Consider the following 23,274-nt stretch of genomic DNA (forward strand, 5'->3'; position numbering starts at 1 on the left):
TTACCAATCAGCCTGTTTACCTGTGGAATGATCCAAACAGGTGTTTTTGGAGCGTTCCACATCTTTCCCAGTCTTTAGTTGCTCCTGTCTCAACATGTTTGAAACGTGTTGCTGCATCAGATCCAGAATCAGCAGATATTTACAGAAATCAGTGAAGCTGATGAGCTCAGACAGTAAATATATCGACTGTTTTCAGCAGGTTTTCACTTTGTGTTTTATGATTTGTTTCATTAAAGCGTCACAGCTTTGTGGACTCGGGGTGAACGGACAGAAGAGGACGTTCCTGCAGGTCTTGTTCAAACTTCAGCTTCAGGAATCTAATTGACGCTTCATTGGGAAGAAGTGTTTGAATGCATCGTGATTTTTGGTGACGTTTAAAATCAAATGGAAGATCTGAACCTGCAGCAGGTCTGACACCTGTGGTGGTGAACGTTGTGGGATGTAGATAAATACTGTGAGAACAGAAAAATATTTGTTTCTGAATCTGGGTTCTCCAGAGATACAAAGATAGATGAGGGCCAGAGCAGAGAAAGGGGTTGTGGGTAACAGTTGGCTGTCGATTTGATGTATGATGGAAAAGTTCAGTTCATTTCAGCACAGAGACAGTTTTTTGGGCCTCTAGTGTTCCTGGTTACGCCACGAGGGCCCACAATCATCTGCGCATCTAAATGAGCAGAAAGCACTGGCACATTTTCAAGGTGCGTTCCTGTCGGCCCGTTGTCGCCCTCTAACACTCAAAAGGATCAAATAAACGCCGCCGACACCGCAGACGCAGCAGCAGCAGCACTGACCTCCAGTAGACGAGGATGCCGATGAGGACGATCAGGCCGAGGACGGTGAGGGTGGAGATGACGGCCAGAGGAACCACCGCCTTCCTCTCGCGTTCCCTGATCGAACCGACTCTCGACTCGTGGCTGCTGTTACTGGCGTCTGACGAGAAAGAGCAGAAGAGGAGAGAAGTCAGGGCCGCGAGGAGGAGGAGGAGGATGGAGGTTTCTCCGAGGATGAAGCTGCTCTGGTCACAGGAACGCCGTTCATTAAAGCGGCGGCTCCAGACGTTCTCTGCTGTCCCCCTTCAGACATGTCAGATGAGCTAAACGATGATATTTAACACTGTCAAACACAGAAACGGGCATGTCGTTACAGCATTTCTTCACAGAATTCATACTTTAACCACGAGGTGCGGTTGAAGTTCGGCCTACTTTAAATGTTTCATCCACGAGTTGAATATTTCAAACTTTTATCCATTAATTTGAGCCGTCTCTGCTTCTCCATCAGCCCTAACCGACTATTCAACATTTCTTCTGTCATAGCTACCAATGTCCACCAACGGTGCGTCACTTTTAGCTAACGTCACTCCTTTCACCTGTTTAGACATTTTTGTCCGCATGCTAACTCATGCTAACTCATGCTAACTCATTTCTACGCACCCTCGGTGTCAGTGTGTTACAGCTGGCTCAGTTTGGGAATCTAACCTCTACTCCACAATCAAGTATCCTTGAGCACCTGACAAAGTCCTGGTTGGGCGTCACGGTGGTGAACTGACCGAGCACTTAAAGGGAGGAAGTAACCAGGCAACCAGCTTCCCTCTCTTATGGCAGTTGTCTTTTTCACTGTTCATCAGGCTCTCTTTACCCAAACGTCTCGGCTGGTTGACGTCGCCGCGTTCATGATGAACCACCGAAATCAGACTGCGATGACCTGGAACGACCCCGAACGGCTGGGGGGAGAAATGTAACGTCGCTGGACAGAAAGAGGGAAGTCGACAGAAGAATTTGACTAAATTTCTGCACATTTAGTTTTTTATGGCCGTGACATTCGAACCAGATCAGAGACCCGGTGAGTTTGTCTTGCTGCAGCTCATCGGGGCTTCTGATGAATAAACGCACCGAGCTCGGATGATCTACGTCCAAAGGGCAAACGTTTACAGCGTGAGGCCACATTGCTAATACTTGACCCCGCTCACGGGGTTTTTCTTAAAAATTTCCATACGTGTCCTCTTCCCTCTTGACTTGTGACTCTCATGGAGGTCCCAACAACGTGGAGCCAAACACCAAAACGTACGAGAGGAAACAGGACGACCTGCGAGACGACTCAGCCTTGATTCAGCCGATCAGCTCGTCTCTGCCTCCAGAGCAGCTTGGCCTCCTTGAACCGATGCAGAAGTAAAACTCCGACAGCCTCAGGTTTTTAATAACTACTTCAGAAAGAAACATGAACCGTATTAAGAACCGCGCCGCCATTCACACTCACCCACCTGCGGCACAAACACTAAACTCGTCACATTCACGCCGCCCGCCGAGCCACTCGAAAGGAGCACAAAGACTCACAATCAAAAGTCCGTCACAGATCAAACGGGAACACATTCATCAAACTGGAGCCAATCAAGCAGCATAATCGTGACTTTGAATAACGGGAAGAGAAAACCTGACGGCTGATCCTGACCTCGCCGAGCTGCTGATGATTCCGCCTTTATCGTCTGACAGCCGGCACCCAAAACACTAGTCTGGATTAACCTTGACCAGCGGAGGGATGTAACTAAGTACACTCACTCCAGTAACAGATTTGAGGTACACTGCATACTTCTACACGACTACATCCAACTTTTTACTGAACGACATTTATCTGACAGTTTTAATTAGTTAAGATTTTTTCATAGAAAACCTCTGAAGAGCTTTTACAGTTTATAGTTCTGCTTAGATGATCAATGAATGACTTCATTGATCGACAGAGAATTTATTCACAACAACTATTTGATGTTTGATCTTCAGATGTTTGATTTGCTGCTTTTCCTCTGAATGATCTGAATGTGTTTGTAATAATGTGGAGCTTTGGACTAAACAAACACTGTGAAGGCGTCACTTTGGCCTCATCGTCGCCACATTTCTCACTATTTTCACAATGTTTCCAAACCGATCGATCGATCGATTAATGGAGGAAATAATCAGCTGATTGATCCAGAATGAAAAGAATCATTAGTTCAAATGAAGCTCAACCAGCTCCAACAGTAAAATCCTGCTTTGACATGAACGACTGAGTCACAGTAATCTGATGAGATCAGAGAGAACAGGAGAACAGATAGAACAGGAGAACAGCAGAACAGGAGAACAGATAGAACAGGAAACCAGGAGAACAGGAGAACAGCAGAACAGGAGAACAGGAGAACAGATAGAACAGGAGAACAGGAGAACGGGGGAACAGTAGAACATGAGAACAGATAGAACAGGAGAACAGGAGAACAGATAGAACAGATAGAACAGGGGAACATGAGAACAGGGGAACAGGAGAACAGATAGAACAGGAGAACAGATAGAACAGTAGAACAGGGGAACAGGGGAACAGGAGAACAGGAGAACAGATAGAACAGATAGAACAGGAGAACAGCAGAACAGATAGAACAGATAGAGCAGGAGAACAGTAGAACAGATAGAACAGGAGGACAGCAGAACAGTAGAACAGGAGATCAGATTGAACAGGAGAACAGTAGAACAGATAGAACAGGAGAACAGTAGAACAGATAGAACAGGAGATCAGCTTGAACAGGGGAACAGGAGAACAGATAGAACAGGAGAACAGTAGAACAGTAGAACAGAACAGTCACAGGGACATTTTACTGCACTCAGTACTGTTAATACTTATTTTAACATGTTCCGTGCAGGACTTGTTACTTGTGAGTATTTCCAGGGTGTACTGTTCGTACTTTTACTGAAGTGAAGGATCTGAATTCTTCCTCCATCACCGGCCTTGACTGCCAGACTGTTTGTCAGAATTTACCACTTTTACACAATCTGACTCCGCTCAGCCGTGAATGGGGGGGGGGGTCAGGCCTGTTGACTAGTTCATAGAGAGCCTGTTGTGTGCTTTCTACTCCGTGCACCTTCAGAGGGAAACCCATTCATTCAATCATCCATCCAACACGTCTTTGTCTGCCTCTCAAAAGCCCGGGCCACGCTGGCGATGATAATGGGCGAAGAAAGAAAAAGGCCCGGACAGAAGACGGGAAAGGTGATTTGTTTCGGTGCAAAGACTGAAGTAAGAAAAGATGACTCAAAGAAGATCTGATGAGAACCGAGGACAGAAAACATCAACCTACAGCTCCCACTGAAAGGACTTCAGTGATTTAAATGATGCAGCACAACTAAATGATGAAGATGGAGTTACTGTACGTGTGAATGTCAGGGGGCGCAGATGTGGAGGTTCACTGAGGGAGGTGGGGCGGTGTTTTACCGGATCACATCAGCGCTTCTGCTTGTTTTAGCCCAAAATAACGCCATCAGACTTTAGACGATTTCCTTTGGTTTCCGTTCATTTCTGGGAGGTCGACTCAGTTTCATGTTTAATAAAACCCCAAATCTGAATGTGTGCAGCACCCGACGCCCCCCATCCTGACTGTTGATTCAGATTAATTCACAACCATCAGAGACTTGAAACTTGCTGTAAATAGATGATCGTGACCACGGCGACTGACTGAATGAGTCATGTTGTAATGCAGCGGCACATGGAGACGTTTAAAAAAACGCTCGCTCGCTGTGCTCTGACGAACAAAACCTCACCGAACGCTGAAAATCTAAAAGTTTAAGATCAAACAACAAGCAAAGACAAACAAAAGCAACATAAATCGATGAACACGTTAAGAAAATAACAGTTTGTCTTTAGAGTTTCTCGCATGTGTAAGAAACTCAAACTCCAGGGTGTCCTTGAATACACAAACTCAGAGGCTTTAAACAAGTTTTACCATTCACCTCCACAGAAAGATAAAAGCAGCTTTTTGTTAACTGGTTATCTGTCTGCAGCAGGTTTGGAGTCTCTGAAAGGAGATTTTTATAGAAATAAACCAAGAATAGGAGCTAACAGGAAGGCAGCAATCAGTGCAAACACTGAAGGGAGGATTTGTGGTTCATTATAGAAGAAAATTAAGACTCTGAAAATCAATCCGGCAGCAGTGTGTACGTGATTTGTTGTTAATGAGGGACAATATGCAAAACCACCTGTACGGTTCTTTAAAACCAAGTGCTTCCACCAAAGCCAGCAGAATGAGTTGTATTCAGGTCATCAGACACTGGGGGAGATATCGCTGCTCTGTTTCCTGAGGACTGAAGACCTTTTTGAAGCAGGGACAGCACAGGTGGACGCGCTGTGTGAATCACCTGAAGCTGTGAAGAGCTCTGCTGCCCTCTAGTGGCGATGACAGGTAACATTTAGGAAGAGAAGATCTCCATGTTTGACGCACGGTTGAAAACTGATAACTTTAATCGAACAGAGAGCGTTAACGATAACGGCGAGTGGCCCCGCTGGCCAACATAAAAGGATTTCATGTATTTTTTGTTACAAGGACAGGATGACTTACTCGCTATGCTAATGAAATACCTATAAAATTTCTGCCAGTGTGCACACTGACAACCTCAAATAAATAATGCTTCCTCAACCAATATCAGACTTGTAAAAATGTAAATATACATTAATGTAGGAACACATTAACTGTCTGTCATCCGGACAGATTATCTATAGTGCAACATATTCATGTGCTCTTAACTGCCCAAAACAAGTTTGTACTGTTGTACTGCGAATGCAGGTAAGTACTGAAGTGGCTAAAGGGTTTTTAAAGAAATTCAGTACATAAGTACAAATTCACCTGTTCAGTTAATATTTAGATTGATGGATTAAGGTTAATAAGAGGAAACAGGTGAGCTTCTGGGTTGGCGGCGCTCCAGTGGAAATAAAAACTGTCACCACCTCTTCATCAGAGCACAAAGTATGATGTCACATCGCACAAACAACAAGCACGTAAACAATTAAACCTGATCAGAGGTCAGGGGATCAGAGGTCTGTCGCTGTCAGTGAGTCGTAAATAACTGAAAACGATCGAGACAGCACGACTCTTTTTATCACCACTGGAGAGTCGCCTTTTTACCGATGGATTAATTCAGCGTGATGTTATTGCACTGAGCTCTGTGATAGACTGGAAACCTGACCGGGGTCCCTCCCAGACTTGCTGGGTTTGATCCCAGCCCCTTACAACCCTGAACAGAGTACGGGGTTTAGACAAAGGACGGATGACTGCTGTTAAAATAAAGTGTGAAATGATGATGAAGGTTACTGGATCCTGTGTGGCGATGTTTTACCTCGCATGCATGAATTTCTCACTTTTGATTTCCAGATAAAAATGAAAAAATGAGGTTTTGTTGCTGACAGATGGTGGATTAGTCATCTCTCTGATGTCCAGAACTCTTCCTGATCCCTGGGCATTCTGAAGGTGTAATGCAGCTTTTTGCCCACACGGACGGCTTTTTTACCTGCGACTGGCTCCTCTTCCTCCGACTCTCTTTCAGCGCGCTCGGAGATGCTGAAGTCGGAGGACGTCTCGTTGTCGTACGGGCTTTCACCCTGCCCTGAGCCGCTCTCCTCCTCCCCGCCCAGCGACCAGGGTGAAGCCGAGGTTACCGCAGGAACGGTCGGCGTTGCTGTGTCTCCTACCTCTGAGGCGATGGCGCTGCCGCTCTCGCTCTCGAAATAGAAGGCTGAGGAGCGTTCGTCCAAATCATCGGGGGTTTGGCCGGACTCGGAGGTCGTAGACGGGGGGATCGTGTTAGGGACTTTGGGTGAATGAGGGAACGCGCTCTCTCCAGAGCCCGAGGTTTGAACCCTGTCCCACTCCTGATCTACGCCCTCCTGGGAGTCAGGGAACAGGGCTGAGCCAGAGGCACTGCTGCTGGTGTCTAACACCTGCCCATCTGGGGTGGGGGTGAAGGGGGAGGCTGAGGGTGAGGAAGGCAGGGCAGAGGTTTGTAGGGCGGAGGTCCCGTCTGATGCCGAGAACCAGGGATCCCTGGCACCAGACGCTGTGGCTGCAACAGAAACGGGCAGGTCACTATAGGTGACTTGGAAAAGGTGGGAGTGTGAAGATGATGACGAGGGAGAAACAGCGCTACGGGACAGCAGATGATGGTCTAAGGACAGACCGTCAGAACCCGCCACAGACAGAGAGCGCAGAGGATCATCTATAACGACACCAGAAGCCGACTGGAAGCCAACGCTAGAGTAAAGCTCTAAGCTAGCAGAGTCCCAGGCTGAGGACGGCAGGGGCACGTGAGGAGATGCATGCAACCAGGACGAGGACCACGAGGGCTCCAGAGAGCAGCCGCACACGGGGTCCACGTCACTAGCTAACGGAAACCCTTCACCGCTGACCTCGGGGAGGAAAGACTCTATCGTGTTCCCGGTCGCATACCTTGAGTCCTCAAACCCGACTGAGAAGGAACGGGATAAGCCCGGAGTCGCACCAGAGACGGCGAAGTCACTAGAGAGCAGAACTGAAGGCTGCAGGGTGGGGCTGAGAGACAGAGAGACTGTTGAGAGCGATGGATCCCAGGACGATTCAGACGGCTCAGCGGGAACACTGGTGCCAGACGGATCCGGCACCATTTGAAGAGGAGGGGTGTCGCTAAAACCTGAGGAATCACCTGAAGAGACCGACGAAGACGAGGACCCAGACAACAATTCCCCGTTGCTATCATTATCATCAAACCCGACACCGGGGGAGACAGGGTTAGTTTCCCAACCAGACAGGGGGTGCGAGGGGTGAGGGAGGTGAGGCAGGGTGGAGGCAGGGAGTGTGGGGGTTGAAGGGGAAGCTGGGTCTTTGCTAGACAGCGGTGCGGTAGCAGCATGCTGAGAGTCCGATGAAGAGGCAGACAGCACAGGCCAAGACGAGGAGGGAGGGTCATGCAGGCAGGTGGAGGGGGCGACGCCGGGGTCTGCAGAGCCGTCACACAGAGGGGAGGAGGCGAAGGAGGAGGAGGAAGAGGAGGAGGGGAGAACAGAGGGGCGCTCACCATTGGACAGCGGCTGTGTGGTCTGCAAGAGAACGCCACTCAACCGGACAGAGGACGTGGTTGATGGAAAATGGGGCATGCTGGGACCTTTGGGCGTACGTGGAACAGCTTCAGTCCAGGAGGAAGGCTGGAGGGTTGAGCTTTCAGCCTGGACCTCTGGAAGACCCCTGGGCCCGGCGGACACTCCTCCATCAGTGGTGGTGTCTTCATTTAAGGGACGCGCCAGGCCTCGGCCTGTCTCTGCCCGGACGAAGGACGATGACGTGCTGCTCATGTCGGCGGTACGAGACCTCCATGTGGGTGTGGTGGTGCTGAATGAAGAAATACTTTTCCCACCTTTTGTCTTTGCACTGGTGAATGTAGGAGCAGTGGTACTAACGCCACCTTTTGTTTTTTCAGTGGAATCTTTCGGACTGATGACTCCGAGAACACCATCTGTCCTTGCATCGGAGTATGAAGGAGCGGTGGAAGTGGAACTGAAGACTTCCTTGGTTGCTGATGTGGAGGAAAAGGGAGCGTTGCCACTGAAGTCAGCACTTCCTCTGGTTTCTGGTGGCACGGTGCCCTCTGGTGGCCGCTGGGAGGTACTGTGGTGTGCTGTCTTTTCAGAATGGCTCCGGACTTGACCATCCTGGGTGGATCTGACCAAGGAAACCGAACTGGTGGTGCTTTCCCTCCAACCAGACTCTGTTGTTGTGCTTCTGATGCCAGGTAGAGGTAACAGAGGCGATCCAGAAGTCGTGGTCCTTGGTGAGTTTGTTGGAATCCAGGGCAGATCATAATCCTCAGTTTGGACTGGTTCATTCCAAGAAAGATCAGGTTCATAGTTGTCCTGTTGGTGAGAGAACGGTTTAAAGGCAGCGATAAGTAACAGTGATGGTTGTAACTAAACAACGGCATGAAGAGTTCGAAGAAAAATAAAAGGTTTCCTTACGTCAGTGTTGAATTCATCTGGATCTGGATCTGCTGCTTTTTCTGCAAAAAAAGGCACAAGTTGCATCGTTAGTTCCAAAAATCGCTGTAACAATTAAAGTAACTCAGCTCTTGATAACTTTAATCTTGAAGTTTATTTTAGATGTTTTCTTGTATTTATGTTGGAGATAAACAAAAAGCAGACGTGACAAAGGATAAAACAACTCGACAACAGTGTGATGAGGCGTCACAGAGGAGAAGGTGAACCTGAAGCACCGTGTTTCTGATGCATCAGGAGAAGAAAAAGACAAACTCTCTTCTGTTCGGTTCTGCTACCTTCAACCTAAAACACTCGATAATGACACGTCGATGTTCTGAAGTGTGAACGTGAGAGAAAATGGAAAAGAGGAAAAGGTTGAACACCTCGAGCAGCACGTTGGCTTTGTGATAAACACAAATCCACATGGAGACGAATGCTTTCATGCAACACATCAGACACATCTGGACTTTCATGCATGGGAACTTGGAACAAAAAGCATTTGCAATTAATCATTTTTCAGTTTCATCCGTCTTTGAATCCAGACGAGCGAAGAAAATTTGATCTGATGACTCTCGGCTACTTTCCTCTGATTGTCTGAACCTTTCGGTTTTCAGACTCCGCCCGTCTGTCACTGAAGAGGGATAAAACAAGCTCACAAAAAATTATTTGCAAATGCCAGAAATGTGGACCGAGCTCGGATGCACAGCACACAGCGGGCATGTCGGGGGCAGGTGGGGGTGCGGCTCTTACCTGTCTGAGGCTAAGTCATACATCATGGAGACCAGATCAAACTGGTTTGTGAAGCATGAGGTGAGGTTTTACAAGTTTAATGAAATGGTTTTAAGGGAGATGATTCAGGGTTTGTCACAGAAGGGCGTGAGAGACGTTAATTTTTCCCTGGAAGTGATGCTTGATGAATAAACTCAGAAAGACAGAAAAACTCTTGATTTGATGCTTCAATTATTAGTCGTCAATCAACAGGAAGTGATTGATTATTACCTTTTAGAATAAACTGTATTCTGTAATATATCACATATTTTTGTGGAATATACAGTTTGGTCACAGTTTACGGTGAAGATTCGGTGGAGTAAAGATGCTGCGGTAAATCACCCACTCTGACACTGAATTAGGATGCAGGGGATTTCTTTTCTTTGTAACATCACACATTCGTTTATTTAATATAAAGTTCAGTTGAAATACAAAGAAGCTGCGACTGTCATTCCAACCCAGGTTACACAAAAAGCTGCTGCACACATGCAAACATTTCTCTTACTGTGACAGGCAGAAGGAACGGACGCCACGTAATGAAAACCAAACAAACATGGCGACTATGAGGAGACACGAGAAATGACCCTTTGACCCCACAGCGAGCACGTTCTTTCATCTTTGAAATATAGAAACATATAGAGAGAACAGATCTGAAGAGTGCACAGAGAAACGCATGAAACAGAAACAGAAAGAGACGAGTCAAACAGCAGAACTGCACGATGAGGAGCGAGATGAAGAGGAAGAAAAGCAAAGAAATGTCTGTCCTCTCATTCAGGGTTCAGAGGGAGGATGAAGAACTCACCGACTCAGACAAGAAATCTCTCCCGCAGGATTCGTTAGCCAGTAAATTTGCTTCATGTAATTTATGAACGGTCCATTTTTCACTTTTGATTTTAGCTAGGCTAGCAGTTTACCCATGCTAACAGTCTTTGTGCTAAGCTAGGCTAAAACTGCCCTCGACTTACAGCATGTAAAGGACAAACAAAGATGAAAGTGACATCCAGACTTCTTTAAATTCTAATTTCTCCACTGATGACATGAAGGTGGTCAGTTCAGGTGTTCAGGTTCAGTTATGGTCTGGTTTCATATGGAAGCTCAACACTGACCGGAAAAAAAAAAGGAGTGAAATATATTTAAAAAAAGAGAAATAACTCAAGTCTAAATTCTGTAACTTCCATTTCCCATTTTAAATCACAATTATTAAATAAAAAATCACAATCTGCTCTGAAATTACAAATTACCAATTAAGGGTGAAGTTCTGAAAATAGATAAAAAAGTTTGAGATACGAAATTAAAATTTTGACTTAAAAAAATCTGAAATTTGTTGTCTCATAAATTCGACTGAGAATCTCATAATCGTTATTTTAGAAAGTCATCATTGTTGTTTTTGTCGCTGCTAACATTTAATCATTTTTCCTGGCAGGAATGGGCTTCCATAGCTTTTAGTTTTTTTTAATCATTTTTAAAAGTCTTCCTGTTCCAGAGAACTGGCTTCAAGAGTTTTAATCTGACTTCAAAAGAAAAGAAAAGAAAAGGAAATTTGCAGCTGAGTGAGAAAAATCTGTTCATCTGCCGAACTCTACGCTCGGCGTCGGGCACGGTCGCTCTTACCGGGGTCGTCGGTGGGCATGACGACCGTCAGCAGGTCGCTCACGCGTCCGTACAGACCGTTGGTGCAGACCGCCACCACCTGGACCACGTAGCTGGTGTTGGCTTGCAGGTCGTCCAGTATCGCCCCCTGGTGGATGGAGACAGCGGGACATCATTTCTATGAACTTCAGCTCGTCTGAACTTGGAGCTCAAGTTATTTTATCTTCATGTCGTAAAGCTGGGGAGGGAAACACCCCTTCCAACAGGGGTTATAACTACATGTCTGCATGCAGTGATTTGGTTGGAGTGTTGGCGGATGGTTTAACACAGAAACCAGAGAGGAAGAAATATCTGGTTTAAAGGTTCAGACGTTGCAGGGTGGGGGTTCTGGATGGAAAACCCGTTACAGACCACTTTAAGGGTGACTGATATTATGAACTCTCTCTCACCACATCCTGGTCTCCGTCGGTCAGGTACACAGAGGGGGCGGCGTTCTCCACATCAGCCAGTCGGTAGCTGACGGAGTATTTCTCGATGCTGGCGTCGTACACCGCCCGCGGCCGCTCCCACGTCACCAGCAGGCTGCTGAGGTTGTGGGCCGCCGCCTGGATGTTCTCCGGCTCTGAACTACACACTGACACAGGAGACAGACAGAGAACAGGTTCAGAAATCACCGAGATCAACCCTAACCCACCACCTTCACTCCCAGTCCCACGAGAAGCTGCTGACGACGACAGAAGGTTGACCAGAAATCCACAGACAGGAAGCTCCCTCAGCTGGACGGCCCCCATCTGCTTCAACGTGTGATAATCAGCAAACACTCACATCCCATGACCTCATGGTGAAATGAGCTGTGATCCTGATCCTGATCAGAGACTGTACCTGTGGTCCCCCCCAGCAGAACCAACCGGATTCTGCCTCGAGTCCTAACACCTCGTGTTTTTATAATCTGTCTGTCAGTGGACTGTAAAACATTTAGAAATAAGAAAAACAGCTACTAATTTTCCTGTTCTGCGTTCCCTGTGTGTGATTTAAACTGTAAGATTTTTAAACTGCTGTTTATTTTTAGCATCATTATTTTTATTTCACATGAAAAGAAGGACTGGAGGCCACTTTGTGGTCCTTAACAACTACAGAACTACAGATTAGGGATTAACAAGGAAAATGATTTTAAAAATACATAAATAAACCATAAATAACTGTTAGAAATGAAATTAGGTTGACGAGGGCTCTCGAAGTTGTTCCTGTTGTTAAGAGTCATCTCTGATTCTGGGTCAGATTAGAGGAACAGAGATAATGCAGATGACAGACACTGTGTGGATTAACACAGATTAAAGGAGGTTGAGGATCGATGACAATAGACAGGAGGAGGCTCCGTCTTTACAAACACCGACGCTGATTTCATCCTCTGCTGGATCAGAGCTCAACCAGAGCTAAACCTCTGCTGCTCTCACTGGTTTTGACCTCTGACCTTCATCCTCTCTGAGGGATCAAAGTGAAAATGTCACATTATGTGTCAGAGCTGCTGCACTGGAAATAAAATCTGCCCTGAACACACACGCAAACTGTTCAGAGACGTATGTTCCCGGTGACAAAGACTGCGATCAGAGTGACAGGAGGAAGCTGACGTCTGAGGCGGTCCAGCTTCAACCACTAGAGGGCAGAGTGAGCGCATTATTCACCTGTTACACTGTGGACACATACGATCCTCTGTGATCCTGACAGATCATTCAAATATCCCCAGAGGATCAAGTCAAGTCACAATCTGACAGAATCATCGTCAGCTGGACTGAGAAGCTTCAGGTGGTCTTCACAGACTCATAGAGCCCCACCCAGCCTGCCTCTTCCACCCAGCTGCAGAGCCAGTCCCTCTTTTTCAACCATAAAAAGTTTATTCACAATGACATTCTTTAATGTTAGAATTCATTGGTTGGCCTCTGCTATGGCTGCTTGCAGCTTTCTCAAGATCATCGAGCTGCAGACCAGAGCGCCCCCTGCAGTTCTGGATGCAGCAGCTCCAGAACCACAGTTTTATACGTGACCATGCACGAGTTCCAGACCCAACAACAGCACAGTTTTAAAATAAAATAAAATAAAATATACTGATTTTAAAATATCACCATGTTGGTGCTCCTTCATATGGAGTAACAGAGTTTTCTACACAAACTGATTTTCACATGAAACCTGACAACTAAGTTATACTGGATCTAATTTAAACACCACCAGCTGTACGAAAACAGGAATATTGCTGTTAAAAGGTAGAAACACAGAGATTTTGGGCCAAACATTGTTAGAAAATGAAGTTATAAATATAAAAGTACAGAAAATATAAATAAAAAATAGCTTAACGATCCCGTGGTCTCTACTGTCAGAACACCCTCCCAAAAACCGACAGATCAATATTAATTTGTTACTAATTATCGGATACAATCAGTGCGTGCCGCGAAAAATCGATGGTTAACCAAGCTGACCTCCTGCCGCTGCCACCGAGATTTTATTTAGGTCACTGCTGTTCTATTTTCATCTCTCTGTCATTTTTCCCCGTCGCTTGTGATCCACTTGTCTCTGATCCATTAACACCTCATTTAATTAGCATTAACCTGGGATTCCTCATACGCGGGGTCACGCTGAGGTCTCGAACCGGCCAGGTGTATTAATTAAGAACATTATGAGTCCAGCAGACACTGATGTACCGAATGTGAGACTGTGAGAAGTTTTGAAAAGCAGGATTTATAAGCTGCTTTAACAGCTGAACAGCAAAACAATACCAGTAATCAGCTTTAGCTGTTGAATAAAAAGAATACTCTAACAACTTAGCATTGCACTGTCGCTCTCAAGATGAAAGGTTCCTTCTTCCTCTTCTTCCTTGTTAAAACCTGGTGCCTAAATCACCCACAATGCAACACATCCACGGACAGTTCAGATGGAGATTCAGGTGTGTGATGCTAGTAGCTGCTAATGTAGCCTTTAGCCTGCAGCAGAGCTGAAGTCTGGTCAGCTGACGTCTTTCTAACTTCATCACATTTGTTTCAGTTTCAGACTCAAAGTCTTCAACCAACGCTGACTCGAGTGACATCACTCGAGGACATTTATCAGACTTGCGTCTCCCTCTGGAGGCACAAAAGGCTTTAAAAACTATTCACACATGTAGAGCAGCACTCAACACCTGCAAACACTCTCTGATGTGTGAAAACAGGTGAACTTCTACTTTAATATAATGTGGGTTTATAGTGCAGAGAGGTGAGCTCATTGATGGTGCATTCAGGGACACTTGGGTGTTTGCGAGCTCAAAGAAAGTTGGATTTTATAACACCACCATCTGACTGTTACTTGCACTGAAAAGGTTGCTGGTTATCAGGCAGCTCTGCAGTTAGAATGTCGTAGTGACCCTGAACGCAGGTCAGGTCAGGGTCACCTTCATCATTGACAGCACGATGAAATGGAAATCTGGGAGAAATAAACACGAGTAATTGTGCTATGACAGGCTCTAATCCACATGCTAAATGTTAGCGGCTGCCATGTTTACACGTGAATAGTTTATCTGGATCTCAGTTCGTTGTTACCTTGGCAACAACTCAATCAACATGCCTGCACTAACTTTACACACAGCATATCATAAAGTTACAATATCACCGTGACACCTGACCTACACCTGTAAAATATATGAGCTGTTAGCGTGAGCTTGCAGTAGCATTGAACAGCCTCTGGGCTGCTCGTGTGGCTTCAGGCTCTGACATAAACCAGGATTTTGGATGCATACCTGGTGTGAGGACCTCCTCGGTGCCGGTGTAGGAGGAGAACACCTGGCCCATGAACTGCTGCTGCTGCTCCCTGTAGTTGTTCTGCAGGTAGTCCATCAGCATCACGTATCCGGCCTGCTGCATCGTCATCACCTCGCAGAACATCTCCAGCTGCAGCAGAGGAGCCACACAACAAAACCACGTCAGAGCCAAACAACAGCAGCACGACCTGCAGCGTCTGAAGAACAGCGGCGAGTCGGACCGAGGGCCAACAGGAGAGCTGCGAGAAGACGTTACCTGCAGCCTGATTATCTGACCTGTCCAGCAGTGATGAGGGGGTGTCAGTGGTTTCTTTCAGAAATGTTTGGAAAACATTTGAAAGAAATCATGAGCAGTGTTGGAAAAGCTAATGAAGCTAATGAAGCTAATGAAGCTATCTGCTGCTCAGTTATAGATACAGTGGTTAAATAATTCCTTTTTTACAAGCTGGGTCTTCTTCATTTCAGAGGAGCTACAGAAAGGAGAGAAAAGCAGTGAACTCGAGGAACCTTTAGGAACCAGAGAGTACTGATGTTACTTCATGAAAAATCAACTATTTAATGTACGATTCATTCTGGTTGTGAGCAGCATTTATTTTCATTGATCAATTGAATTAACTGTTTAATTACTTGTGAGAAAATAGTGAAAAATGTCAAAGAGTCCAAAGTGACGTCTTCAAAGGTCTGAACCAGAGAACAGCAGCAAACCCTGAGATTAGAGGAGCTGCAAACAGACCACTTCTGCCAATCGACATGCTGATTGATCGATTTCAGCACTAAATTAATTTGTTCTCTGATCTCCCGCTAGAACAAACTGAAGGGTAATTTAACTCTAGTTTTCAGCCATGTGGTCACATTATTTTAACTGAAGAATGATCATGAGGCAGAAAACTGTGAGTATTATTTAAACACACCAAGAACCTGTAAGTCTGATAAGAATACAGAAACTCTTCAGCACTGAAACACACAGCTGCAGTTCTCTGAGCAGACTGGAAGTGAACGGGTGTGAAGGAGCCATGAATCATGCTGGAATGGTCCTTTAACCTGCAGGCTGCCTCCACCTGTCCAGGTGAGTCACTTCCGGCTGGTTACACAACACCCCCTGTCAGACAGGCTGGGAGCCCGTTAAGGCCATTTGCAGTTGTTAAAGTCGTCACTTTAAGGTTTTAAACTCCGGCGGCTCGGCCTGAGCTGGAATGCAGACCAGCTGAGACATGTCACAGAGGTTTGGAGAGACCTGGAAACCCGGGAAGGCCTGGAAGGCCTGGAACAGCTGCTGTACGAGGAGCAACAGGAAAATAAGTAAACAAGTCTGTTTGCTTGTCATCAGGTTGAAAATGTCTAAAAAGCTGACGTGTGTGTCTGTGTGAGGACTAGTTTGAGCTTCAGATGAAAAAGTACTGAAATCTTTACTTCAGTAAAAGTACAAATACCACAATGTAAAAATACTCCCTTACAAGTAAAAGTCCTGAAACCTACTGATCTATCATGATTAGTCTGTTAATACTGATGCATCACTGTAGCTGCTCAAGGTGGAGCCAGTTTTACCTCTGTCCAGTGGTTCCTAACATACGGGTCGGGCCCCTTTAAAGGGTCGCCAGATAAATCTGAGGGGTCTAATCTTTGTTTCTTTTATGTTAAATATTATAATATGAAATATCTTTAAATAAAACCGTGTGAGGAAATGTGGAACCATGGTGGAGCTGATGAGCGAGGACCTCAGCTACCCCCACAGAGGCCACAGGACAGAAGGACCAGTTTGATCTGCTGCAGAGACCCGTTATAATGCAAGTGTTTCTGAAAGTGTGACCATCTCTGTCACGGCTGGTCCATCAGAAGAGGGATTATAACTCTGATTACAAAAAAGGATTGATCAGGATGTGATCACCTGCTGATCCTCTCTGACAGAAACTGACCTGAAATCAGCACAAAGTCAATATATTTACTGTCTGAGCTCATCAGCTTCATTGATTTCTGTAAATATCTGCTGATTCTGGATCTGATGCAGCAACACGTTTCAAACTAAAGACTGGGAAAGATGTGGAACGCTCCAAACAGGTAGGTTGGTAACAGGTGAGAGTATCATGATTGAAAGGCTCAGTGGTTCACAGCGAGGATGGAGCGACGTGATTGGATGAAGAGATTAATACCTGGACTCAGGAACACTTCAGGAAACTGATTATTAATGACTGATCAGAGTTTCAGAGTTTTTGGTATCAGGGTTGTATAATGTGTAATGTGAGTTAATAGAAATAAAAACGTGTGTGTGTGTGTGTGTGTGTGTGTGTGTGTGTGTGTGTGTCCTCCTGCCTTGTAGCAGCTGTGATGAGTCTGGTGGAAAATGACGTCTGAGCCTCAACAGGCGTCACCCTCAACATTTCTGCTGAAAACCTTTTGTGAGTGTTTTCACATGTTTGTGCAAGTATGTGTGTGTGTGTGTGTGTGTCTGAATGTTTCACCTTAAGTACCGTAAAGATCTTTTGTGAGCCAAAATGTGTTGGATGTAATGACTGCATTTGTATGGCTGTCAATCACCAGCAGCCCAAGGGCCATCACTCTCTGTCTCACACACACACACACACACACACACACACACACACACACACACACACACACACACACACACACAGCCTGCTGTCTCTGCCTCGCCCCTCACTGCTGTGCTTCCTCAGCTCTGGTATGATAATTCCTCCTTTCAGCTCCTTGAAAACGTTTCTAAAAAGTTGTTTACGGACGTTTCTGTAATTGTGTTTCTCGTCTTTTCATCTCGAACAAAAACCCGAAGCTGGCGTCGGCTTCTTAAAGGGCCACGCTGCTCGTCAGACAGCTTATCAGGAAGACCTCTTTAAAACCAGTGAAGTCTAATATCAGAGTAAACTCACACAGGTCAGAACGTCAGTGTTAGTCAGTATCTGTCCATCTCATCCCTCCTCTCTGTCAGTATCTGATCATCACTGTTCACCTGTTCATGCTGCGTCCAGTTCACCTGTTTACACTTCACATCGTGTACATCTGGTTTACACCTCTGAGGATTATCTCCTGACAGTTTCAACCCAAATATTCTCACTTCAGTAATTATTTCAAGCTCAGCTTCCATAATAATGAATGGAGGAGGAAGAACGGGAAACAGGAGCTCATGAAAAACTAGAACCAATCAAACGCTTTTCAGCAGAAACTAATCCGACACGACAACACCACAAACGAAATAAACACAGGAAGCATGTGCAGCTGGAACAAATCATGTGGTCCAGATGATTCTGCTCGGTTCAAACAGAACCCCCGCAGAAGGTCGACACACAGCGACGCCGCGCTCCTCACCTGCTCGTCGGAGACGGACACCGTGTTCTTGAAGACGATCCACTCGACGGTCTCGCTGCAGGGCGGCGTGGTCAGCGAGCCGTTGTAGATGAAGTATTTGTCCGTGGAGTTCGGCAGGAGGCCTCGCGGGGCGAAGGGCGAAACCTCGGCGCTCTTTCCTGAACGGCAGACAAGACAGTTTAAACAAGCACGGAAGAAGAAGAAGAAGAAGAGGAGGAGGCGAGAGGTGAGACGGAGGAAGAAGGCGACATACCAAATCTGCTCACGCTGCTGATGGCGTCTACGATGGCGGCGTAGTTCACATTCTCTTCAACGCTGGTCTGTGAAGACAAAACCAACGACATTGCTCTCAATAAGGTCGTAAACCACCGTCTTCAAACACGTGACAGAGACACATAAACAACTGAGGATGAAGACGACGGTGGAACGTTTGCTTTAGCTGAAATCTTTTCTGCCGTATCTGCATGAACTCCAGGCCTCACCTTCACTACGTACAGTTATGTTTTCATTTCTTCAGTTTCTTACCTCAACTGTTCATGTGTTTATTTAGTTATCTTATCTTAACTTATTTAAGTATCTTTTACTTTAAGTTAAACGGTTGGACTGTTACCCATCACTTTCAGCCATTTATCATGACTTCAGCTTATTATCTCCGTTCATCCGTAACTTTCAGCTAACCATTCCAGCGCTTATCTGTGACTTTTGGCTATTTAAACAGTTTAGTTATTACTGTGTAACTAGTTTTATAGGCCTTCACTATCAAGTGTCTTTCTGACCCAAACATAATTTCTACTTTTATTCTATTTTTTGAGCTATCTGACGATCTTTTCACGTCTCCCCCAGCAACTGCAAACCACCCCTGGTTCTGGGAATCTGCGGTTCAAAGCTTTTATTTGGGTTGTATTGAAAGTGCTGCAGGGTCACGTGGGTTCCTGGATGTTGTCTCTAACGGCACAATGACGGGCTGGAGGTTGAGCTTCATGGGAACACTAACAGACTTTGATGTCACATCCAAAACACCAAAGTGGGCGTTCAGCGCGTAAACCAGTCTGACCGGAGATCAGCACAGAAATCCATCAGCGCTCACTGTGCCACCTGCAGGCCACACACACACACACATCACTGGAGAGGTTAGGAGGGCCAAGATTTCAGTGAGTGTTCAGGTAGACAGAAATGGAAAAATTGCACAACTTTACACAGTTTGAATTATCATTATTATTTCACACAGTAGAGAGAAAGTACAGCAGGCAAAAAAGGCGACTGACATACAATTAAACCTCCTGGACGGATTCAAACCGACAACTTTTAGCTTGTATAACATCGGCTAACACCAACAAAGCCACCAGACTACCCTCAACAGGAAGTTGGTTTAGAGTTCCCAAGGTCCTGTGTTCCCCTGCTCAATATTCTGCTAATATACATTAACCCTCCTGTTGTGTTCGGGTCCAGGTCCTAACCCTGGGAACAGAAGACCTCGGGAACGAAAGACCCTGGGAGGGCACATATGTACAGCTGGGGAACACAGGACTGCTGGAACATAGGAATGACCCAGTTGGCTGAACACAAAAACAAAAATTACTATGTTTTTAGTGTTGGTTGGTAGTTTTCCCACCCTGCTCTCCACCCAACCTGCAGCCCTAAACACACTCAGAGCCTGCAGCTTCACATCAGACGATTTCTGATTTCCGTTCCAACGCGGCCTCTGTCGGCTCGAACATGCCAAACTGGCCGCAGGCAAAACGGCTGCGCGAAGCAAAGCAGGGGAGAGACAGTAAACCCTGCACTGAACATGAAAACACAGACAAGAGCTCAGCAGTGATCCTGAGCCAAACTATGAATCAATTCAAACACAGTGCACTCACTGAAGTATTACTACAGTACAGATACACTGCGAGGCTTCAGTCCCTCAGTACGAACTTTTCCATCTGAACAGAAAGTCACCCATAAAGTCATTCTGTGTTTTAAAACTTTCAGATTTTCTCAGCTTCTCAAATCAGACAGTTTGTGAGACCAACTCAAACATTACAGTCCGTGTTATGCACAAGAATAAAGCTTTTCATTATACAACATTTATAGTCAAGACCCCCGTTAGCCTCCAACACACAATGCAGAAAGCAGAATATCCAAATCTTTAGCCCAAAGCTAACAGCTGTAAACCCTAACAGCAGGTTAACCCTGACTTTTCAGGACATACCGAGCTGAGGAGCATTTTACTGTCCAGTCAAATTACTCCTGGGTTTAATGTGTTATAAGGATTGACTTAAAGAGAAGCTAATTGTTCATTCGGATTCCAAAAATAGGATGGCTGAGGTTTGCTAGCAAGCTTCAATTAACAGCTAAAAGAGTGTTGTTTAATTTAGCTAATGAATCAAATTAGCAGCTAAAACAACTTGATCAACACTGGCTAACCAACTAAAACAGTAAAGGTTAGCTAACAGTCAAACATCAGCTAGCGCAATCTGGTTCAGTTTAGCTGAGCGCTAAGTGGTTGAAACAGTTTGGATTAATGCTAATTTAGCTAATGAATCAAATAAGCAGCTAAAACAACTTGATCGACAGTGGCTAACCAACTAAAACAATTTAGGTTAGTTTAGCTAATAGTCAAATATCAGCTCAGTCTGGTTAAAGTAGCTGACAGTAAAGTGGTTTAAACAGTTTGGATTAATGCTAATTTAGCTAATGAATCAAATTAGCAGCTAAAACAATCTGATCAACAGTGGCTAACCAACTAAAACAGTAAAGGTTACTTTAGCTAACAGTCAAACATCAGCTAGCGCAGTCTGGTTCAGGTTAGCTGAGAGTTAAATTGTTGAAACAGTTTGGATTAATGCTAATTTAGCTAATGAATCAAATTAGCAGCTAAAACAATTTGATCGACAGTGGCTAACCAACTAAAACAGTTTTAAGTTAGTTTAGCTAACAGTCAAATATCAGCTACAGCAGTCTGGTTAAAGTTAGCTGAGCGCTAAGTGGTTTAAACAGTTTGGGTTAATGCTAATTTAGCTAATGAATCAAATCAACAGTCTGGTACGGTTAAACCTCACAGTGTTAGCTACTTATCACCACAGACTTCATAGTTCCTTCTCTAGTTGCTTCGTTCCTTTCATGGATATTATTTGCATTTTATGACAGACAAGCCTGTGAACTGATCTCAGCGTTATCAGGATATGCGATCATTGTAAAGCATGCACACCTCAAACAGCACGGCGAGCGCTGTGATTCTGCCTCCGGCCTTGATGGTTTTGTCTAAAGAATCGAAGCGATGAGCCTCGTAGCAGTAGATCTGCATCTGTGGGAGAAACAGAACAGAGGCGTGTTTTAGTCCAGTCCAAGTCTGCAACCTGGAATCAGTTCTTTCACTAACTCAGAACAAAAGGAAAAATGAAAGCTGCATTTTCTGTGTTCTGGTGCCGATTCTCTGCATGTGCAAGCTAACGGGCAATTAGCTCCAGATAAGAATCTGGTACTTTATGCTCCACTTGATATAACTTATATATATATACTTATATAAATGTTTGACTTCAAAAACTGATGTGTATGAGATATTACTTCCAAGCATGTGAACATGTTGATGTGTGGATTGCGTAAAGTGTTTTTGGCTGAGTCAGCTCAAACCACAGAGCCACAGAAGCTCAAGTCATCAAAAATGGAAGCGTGGGTAAACAATAATCAATAAATAAAATCACTCGGTTTCAACAATGATTGTTTTAAACAGGACCAAGAAGTGACGCTGTGGCAGGATAACGAATGTAAGTACTGTGCTTTTCACAGGAATCTAATCTATGACATTAATGTTCATGTAGTTTGTGTTTCAGTTGAGAAGAACATACACCTACAGATGAATTAATAAGATAATATTACACCTACAGATGAATTAATAAGATAATATTACACCTACAGATGAATTAGAATAATAATATTAAGGGCCTCTACATACTTGTTTTTAATCAGCTTGTGTTTTAGGAAGCCAGTACTCCCAATAAGTTAAACAACAGACTGAATGGACTTTGACTTTCCTGAGCTCAACACTTGTCTCATATTATAGGATGTCTCACCTCTAGAGGGTATTTGACTCCATCCAGACTGTGTTCGGAGCCCTCTGAAGAGGCGTTGCAGCGCCCCCAGTGGAAGGTGATGCGTCCGACCTTGAACTTTGACCTGAGGCCGCCTCCGCTGACGTAAAACTCTCCATCCACGTTGACTGCCACTGACATCAGAAAAGACAGACGTAAGCGAGCCCCAGCGAGCTCTCACGGAAATAAAGGACTATGAATGTACAGAAGATCAAAGGACGGGAGCCTGAACACCTCATAATACTACACTAACACTTTTATTGGACAATGATTCAGCAAACAAGGGGATCTTCTTCAGGTCGGTCTTTGTTTGACCTGACAAAAGGTCCCCTCGAGGATCGAAACGTTCTTTGATGATCCGATGAAGGTGGAGCATTAAACAGTCCTTTCATCCTCTGCGCTGTACTGTTGGCCTCAGCCCACCACCTTGAGACCAGAATGTGATTATTTTAGTACAGATAATACTGTTTCCTGTGAACGTGCGGACCAAATTCAGTCTTCTCAGAAACATCGATCCTCTGAACACGGAGCTCTCGACACGTTAAGGACTCAGTTTGCTTTTTGTTTGGCCTCATTCATGCCCTCTCTTGTCTGCGGTGTGTGTGCTTTCTGTCCTATTGTGTTTTCCTCTAACCCTGTCTAAAATCTCATTTCCCCTTGAGGCAGGACAAATATTGACTGAACTTGTCGCTGATTCATTCCCGTTGAAAAGTTTGTTTGCGTTGTATTAAGGCGGGGACCGATCCATACGCTCCGTCCATCGCCTCTTTCTCTAAAACTGAAGTCTTCCATTCGTGGCTGAGTATACTCCCGACGGCCCCGGAGCTTTTCAAGGAGATTGTAGGGACGGCGGTCTGCGCCTTGAACCTACACTGGGCCCATTTGTGGGCTGATAAAAACAGGTTTAAGTACGGTCAGCCTGAATCGTGCTCAGATTGTCCACCAAACATCTCCATTTATAAA

The 23,274-nt window shown here is 45.3% G+C and overlaps 1 protein-coding gene across 1 annotated transcript in view; it reads right to left on the bottom strand.

Moving 5' to 3' along the window:
* The window catches only part of ptprz1a (protein tyrosine phosphatase receptor type Z1a), a 76,069-nt gene that overhangs the window by 18,538 nt on the left and 34,257 nt on the right, over positions 1-23,274 (bottom strand). The window contains exons 4-14 of the mRNA XM_041939892.1: positions 22,294-22,445; positions 21,432-21,527; positions 18,492-18,558; positions 18,239-18,396; positions 14,903-15,053; positions 11,592-11,776; positions 11,164-11,290; positions 8,767-8,807; positions 7,833-8,664; positions 6,294-6,845; positions 792-930 (exon numbers count right to left, since the gene is read on the bottom strand). Coding sequence (XP_041795826.1) covers positions 792-930; positions 6,294-6,845; positions 7,833-8,664; positions 8,767-8,807; positions 11,164-11,290; positions 11,592-11,776; positions 14,903-15,053; positions 18,239-18,396; positions 18,492-18,558; positions 21,432-21,527; positions 22,294-22,445 — 2,500 coding nt within the window. The remainder of the gene's footprint in view (positions 1-791; positions 931-6,293; positions 6,846-7,832; positions 8,665-8,766; positions 8,808-11,163; positions 11,291-11,591; positions 11,777-14,902; positions 15,054-18,238; positions 18,397-18,491; positions 18,559-21,431; positions 21,528-22,293; positions 22,446-23,274) is intronic.

Source organism: Chelmon rostratus, chromosome 6 (assembly GCF_017976325.1).
Source record: "Chelmon rostratus isolate fCheRos1 chromosome 6, fCheRos1.pri, whole genome shotgun sequence".
NCBI classification, from domain to species: domain Eukaryota; kingdom Metazoa; phylum Chordata; class Actinopteri; order Chaetodontiformes; family Chaetodontidae; genus Chelmon; species Chelmon rostratus.